We start from the raw sequence: 6,068 nt of genomic DNA, 5'->3' as shown, positions 1-6,068 counted from the left end.
TGAGAGATAATCATTGATAGGCTGCCTTCTGCACGCCCCCTATTGGGGATCGAACCCACAACCTGGGCATATGCCCTTGATTGGAATCGAACCCGTACCCTTCAGTCCACGGGCCAAACCAGGGCTCTATCCACTGAGCCAAACCAGCTAGGGCTTAAAACCAAAGACTAAACAAAGAATAACAATAAATAACAATAATTATAATATATTAAAAAAACAAAAAACAAAAAACAAACAAAAAAAAAACCTGGCCGTTTTAGCCTAATGGTTAGAAGAGTGGATTTTGTCAACCCCCAAATTTCACTTTCTACATTTCTGTAAAATAATATATTTACTTCGTAGAATTGTGGAAAGGATAGTAAATTCCATTGAATGGTAGCTATTTTACGTAGTCTCTCTCTCATGTCTTTTTATTTTTTTTTTTACAATAACTCACATGAGAGCATATTTTGAAGTCTCTGTTTTGCTTCCTCCTGGCCAGCAAGAGGCGCGCTTTGGAGCAGAAGACACCAGGGTGAAAAGGAAAAAAGAAAATAAGCTGGAGGCGGAAGAGCAGCTACAACTTCTGGCGGAAGTGGGAGCGCCCCCCACCAGGTCTTAGAAGCTCAGAAAAAATTCCAAATATTCTACGTAGTCCCAACAGCAGGTCTGAACATTTTTCAGTACTAGGTATTCCTAGACATTAATGTCTATTAAAACACAGGTAACCTTCAGCTTTTTTTCCAGTGTTATTTCTCTGACGTTTATTTTTGAACGACCGAGAGCCGGAAGTGCTCTCCTGTTCCCTGCCAGGACCCAGAGGTCAAGTTCCCATCAGCCCTCGCGCAGCACTTTCCCCTCTCTTCCTCGGCGCTGCCTACGGAGGTGGCAGCCATCTCCTACTCGGTGAGTTTTAATCGTCCGTCATCTGGGTCTCCGCGTTGTCCATCAGGCCCAATCGCTCCCTCGTGAGGCGGCTTGACCTTCCGAGTGGTCGTCTCGTTGGGTGTTGTCCTTGTCGCCTGGCGGATGCGCCTACAGGAGTACAACGAAGTGACCCAGCCGGTGTTGGAGGTTGGCTTTCCAGGGTGGCCGCTGGGGAACATTCTGAGCTGCGGGCAGCTTGTTTCAGCCGTCGGGGAGCGGGGCGCCGATTGAAATCAAACTGAGAGGGTCCCTCGGGCGTGGAACTATCGGGGTTTGCAGCCTCACTGGCCAGGGCCCGAGTTGTTAGCTTACTAGATCAGCGATATCCTATCGCCCACGTGTTTAAAAAGATAAAAACCTATTTCTGTTGCCCGACGCTCCCTTCCCCACAGTGTCTGGCCCTGGGGTGACTGCTGCGGCGGAACTGCCAAAAAGGGGGAGAGAGAAAGACACCGAGTTGGCGTGTCGACTCGCTCAGTTACCAAAAATTCGGTTATCGGGTCAGGATCTCTGGGAATTGGTAACTGTCGTTGTCTTTGAGGAAATCAATGGGACAGGGCTGTGCATTCACTATCTACTGTGTGTGTGCGCGAGCACGTTGAGGACACCTTGAATAAGGTAACTTCTGAGTTGATCTCCAGGTAGAATGGCATTTCCAAGGCCCAGGGGCGTTTTAGAAGTTCACCTACACGTTTCTCTTTACCAAACGTCTGCCCTGGTCTGGGCATGGCGCGCGTTCAACGTGCACTAGTATCTCCGTTTTTAATAGGTGAGAAAACAGATCCCAGTTCCTGTAGTTTGTCAAATGCCGGCATAACTAAAAGGAAATCGGACCAGCTGGGTGTTGGGACACTGGCGTAGGATTTGCTGCCCCTTTGCCTGCTGAGAACGCTTGGGGACCAGTTTGTTTTAAATCAGTTATTGGGATTTCTTCTTGGCTTGGAGTGAGCGAGGTGACCCCTAACCTCCCAGGACCGCGTCTGGCGAGTGGCTCATATTCTGCCAGCTTCGGAGACGGGAGGAAAAACAGGCCTGGCAGAGGCACCCATTCCATTCCCTGCTTGCTCGGTAGCTGGTGATTGGAAGGCACTCTGCGACAGTGAAGCCGTGGGCAAGGAAAGCCTCTTTTGGGGGCTGTCTTTTGTTTCAAGGTACCTGTCTCTCTTAAAGGCACCATGGCTGCCCTCAGACCCCTCGTGAAACCCAAGATTGTCAAAAAGAGGACCAAGAAGTTCATCCGGCACCAGTCAGACCGATATGTCAAAATTAAGGTATGCGGCCTTGGGTTGGACGCGGAAGTGTATATCAGGGTGAAGAAAAGGGTCCTTGAATCAGCTGTTGGGTTTCTGACATCCTCTTTGGCAAATGAATCAACGAGTCTGGTTGGTGGAGGAGCTCACTGTAGAAACCTAGGCCTTTATTGGAACTCTGCCTCTTGGAATGTAAATTGGAATTTAAGTGACACAACTCACTTGATTGTTTTGAGGCTTATATCCTTTCAGGTGGTATGAGGGGTAATTATCCTTATTTTATAGATGAGAAAACTTAACTCTTGAGGGCAATGTGGAAACCCTTTCTTTTCATTGTAACTGTACCCAATCGCCTCATGTTCCATTGGTGTGTGATATGCTTTTCCTTAGGAGTGTGAATGTGGGTCCATTCTCCTGTTGTGCAAATACCGGAGCCCTTTATTTCTTCACTAATAATATATAAAGAAATGGTGAAATCCTGTAACCCAAAGACTGCTACTGTTATTTCTCATTTGGTCCCCTTTTTTCTTCCAGAAGGAAGAGTTGGCAGTCTGCATAGGCACTAACCCACCTATTTGTTTTTCAGCGGAACTGGCGGAAACCCAGAGGCATTGACAACAGGGTGCGGAGAAGATTCAAGGGCCAGATCTTGATGCCCAACATTGGTTATGGGAGCAACAAGAAAACAAAGCACATGCTGCCCAGTGGCTTTCGGAAGTTTCTGGTCCATAACGTCAAGGAGCTTGAAGTGCTGCTGATGTGCAATAAGTGAGTTGGATCCCTCTGCCCCCACCCCCCACCCCCGGTTCAGATGCCAGAAGCACACATCTGAGCATTTTTGGTAGGGACTCCAGACCTTTCAAAATGCATGTGGAGTTGTATAGTCTCTCAGGAGCTTAGTGGATGCTTCTTGGGGACTTTAAAATGCTTTTGGGGGGAATGTGAGGGAGGGCATGATGGCTTGTCCTGAAAAGTGTAGAGACTCAAAAAGGACTTGTTAACACTACAAACACTGCTGTGTCATTTGGGCAGTCATTTCCAGAACGGGGCTTTATTTATGTGAGCGGTAGCCTTAAACTGGCCACAGCTATCTTCAGAATGGTGGAGTGCTGTCTGATGCATAGAGAGTGTGATCAGAGGGAGAGAAAATGAAGACTACAGGCAGAGGGCACTTAAATAATGTATAGATGCAAAAGTGAATTGAGTCACAACATTGCTTTCTCGTTGTTTTAAGAAAGACACTTGGTGGGCCCTATGTGAGACTTTGGTTTGCTTAGGGCCATGGTTGGCAAACTTGGGCTCATGAGCGACATGCGGCTCTTTGGCCCCTTGAATGTGGCTCTTTCATAAAATATCACAGCCTGGGCGAGTCTATTTTGAAGAAGTGGCATTAGGAGAAATTTAAGTTTAAAAAATTTGGCTCTCAAGATATTTCAATCGTACTGTTGATATTTGGCTCTTGACTATTGAGTTTGCCAACCATTGGCTTAGGACAAACCTAGAACATTGTGGTGAGAAAATAATGTTCATGGGAAGGCACAGGTAATAAAAATGAAACTATTTAAAAAAAATAATTCTTTATTATTGAAAGTATTACATCCCCTTTTCCCCCATTGTCTCCCTTTAGCTTGCTCTGCCCCCCCGCTTCAGCACCCTATTGTCTGTGTCCATGGGTTATACATATATGCATAGAAGGTCTTTGTGAAGCCTTATTTGGTTGAGTTTCTAGGTTGGAGATTTAACCAGGCATGGAAATACTGGAAATTCTCTTTAGAAAAGATGAGCATTGGGATTAATGTTGGTGGAGGCCCAATCTAATACCTGTTGTGTAGCAAAAAATGCATGTAGTGAAAATGTTGCAGTATCAGGAACCATGATTTTTAATCCACAAGTTTTTGGGCATTTATCCTTAAATAATTAAAATGCAGTGAAATTTTATAAACTGATCATTGCAACAGTAAGTGAATAATTTGTAAATATAATACATGTATTTAAAAATGTCACATATAAAAAATGCTCAAGCACCAGGGAAAGTATTTAAAATATGTACAGTGTGATTATTACATACATATAGATAAGGATATGGTGAGTTTTTTAAAAAATGGGGGGGAGCCCCAAAGTGTAATATAACAAGTCAATCACTCCTTAGTCTTCCAGAGATAGTGTCTTAATCCACCTTTTATGGCTTCAAATCACCTCCTTACTGAAATTTGTTCATTAGACCAATTTGTTATATGTTTAGCTGTGAGGAATGGATGAGACCAGTTCCTGGTATACACATGCTCAGGAAATGTAAGATATTGCTACTCACTGGGTGGCTTAAGCCAATGTTACTTTCAACTTGAATTATATCTGCGGCAGTCAAGTAAAACATTTATGGTCTGGATCAGGGAGCTCTCGGATTGATTACACTGTTGGAATCTGCTCTGCTACTTGCATTTCCAAGACGGGGGCAAGTCCAAGCTCCCTGAGACTTCCCTGAGTTGGGCAGTTTGGCCAGAAAGACTGAGGGAGAATCTCAACCTGGGGTCTAGGGCTGAGCCATCCTGGCCCTGTTCATTATTGCATTGTGATTTGGAAATTCACTTCCACCTCTTGTCTGTAAATTGGAGGGGATAACGTGTCTTACAGTTTCTGTGAGGATTAAATAGGGGGTAGTGAGAGCTTTGCTAGTACTGTGGAACTTGGGGTGTGCTGTGGCTCTGGAGGTGAAGTGACCAAAGCTGTCGCTTCCCAGTGGAACACACAGTGTTCTGGGCTGGCTTGTTTCTTACCTACTTATTGGTTCTCTTCCAGGTCTTACTGTGCTGAGATTGCTCACAACGTCTCCTCCAAGAACCGCAAAGCCATTGTGGAAAGAGCAGCCCAGCTGGCCATCAGAGTCACCAATCCCAATGCCAGGCTGCGCAGCGAAGAAAATGAATAGACAGATTGTGTACACATTGTATTTGTGTTAATAAAATCATAAAATTCTGCCATCTGGCATTTCCGCCCTTGGTTTTACTCTCCAGTTTCTCTGACAGCTTGTCAGAGATTGTTCTTTTGCCTGTTAATGCTCTGAAATCTGCCATTTGGAAGGATACTCAATTCTTCACAGGCACTGGTCTTAGGTGCCCAGACCAGCCTTGGTCAGCTCCAGTTAGGGCTGCGGAATACTTGGCTCTCAGACCAGGTAGGTTCTGAAACTTCATTGAGGGACCTTGCAGCTCGGAGCAAGCTCTTTCTTAGTCTCACTTTTTGTAAAGTTGAATAAATTCTGTGGTTCTTGTGGAGATTGAGAAAATGCATAAAAAGGATCCAAGTAAAATGTCTTCATTAAATTCTTGTTCGGTGTTGAAATAGGACCATATAGCTTCTGTCCAAAAATACAAAACAGGGTAACTCAAATCCCTCTATAATGATTCACCCTGAAAGTCACATGAGGTGTGGTATGTGGTACTGCAGTACAGCTATTCTCATCCCTGGCACACAAACTAAAATGTGACACCAAATATCTTGGCAGATCTGGCCAAAATAGGTATAATAGTGTATCTTCACAATCCTGGTTAACTGAGCCAGGAATAAAAATTTTCCTGGTGTGTTAGCCATGCCTGGATGTAAGGCTCACTCTTTGAGTAGATAAATGTCTTACAGGTTGATGATTTCTTTCAATTGACTTGGGACATGTACTAATAAGTGGTAAGAATTGTGCAGAGAAAATTGTAGCTTAGGATCTCCTTTATTAACCTATTTTCTGATAGCACAGAAAATTCTTTGGCCTATCGCAAAATTCTAGGAGTTTCTAAAAGACACATTCAAACCTTAGAAGGTCATAAACCGGCTGGTTATGCCTAGGTGGGGTGACATGAAAGTGGTTTGCACTTAATAGTGTTTTGCTGTTAACCAGCTCATTTCATAAAGGGTTTTGAAATT

At 44.4% G+C, this 6,068-nt stretch overlaps 1 protein-coding gene and 1 non-coding gene across 4 annotated transcripts; both read left to right on the top strand.

The window, feature by feature from the left end:
• Positions 1-732: 732 nt before the first annotated feature.
• RPL32 (ribosomal protein L32) lies at positions 733-5,134 on the top strand. 3 transcript variants are annotated; one of them, XM_036431175.2, is made up of 4 exons: positions 733-885; positions 2,077-2,177; positions 2,743-2,924; positions 4,953-5,134. In XM_036431175.2, exons 2-4 carry the CDS (start codon positions 2,082-2,084, stop codon positions 5,080-5,082), a joined length of 408 nt encoding a protein of 135 aa, XP_036287068.1. In that variant the 5' UTR covers positions 733-885; positions 2,077-2,081; the 3' UTR covers positions 5,083-5,134. The 3 variants fall into 3 exon arrangements, with proteins under 3 accessions (XP_036287068.1, XP_036287070.1, XP_036287072.1); XM_036431177.2 differs by lacking the exon at positions 733-885 and adding an exon at positions 890-947; XM_036431179.2 differs by lacking the exon at positions 733-885 and adding an exon at positions 1,011-1,032.
• On the top strand, positions 1,869-2,008 carry LOC118715861. The gene has a single exon (XR_004987000.1). It is a non-coding gene; the product is annotated as a small nucleolar RNA SNORA7 (small nucleolar RNA).
• Positions 5,135-6,068: the final 934 nt, after the last annotated feature.

Source organism: Pipistrellus kuhlii, unplaced genomic scaffold (genome assembly GCF_014108245.1).
Source record: "Pipistrellus kuhlii isolate mPipKuh1 unplaced genomic scaffold, mPipKuh1.p scaffold_m20_p_11, whole genome shotgun sequence".
Lineage (NCBI taxonomy): Eukaryota > Metazoa > Chordata > Mammalia > Chiroptera > Vespertilionidae > Pipistrellus > Pipistrellus kuhlii.
The sequence above is the reverse complement of the archived record's forward strand: the minus strand, read 5'-3'. Positions and strand labels throughout refer to the sequence as shown.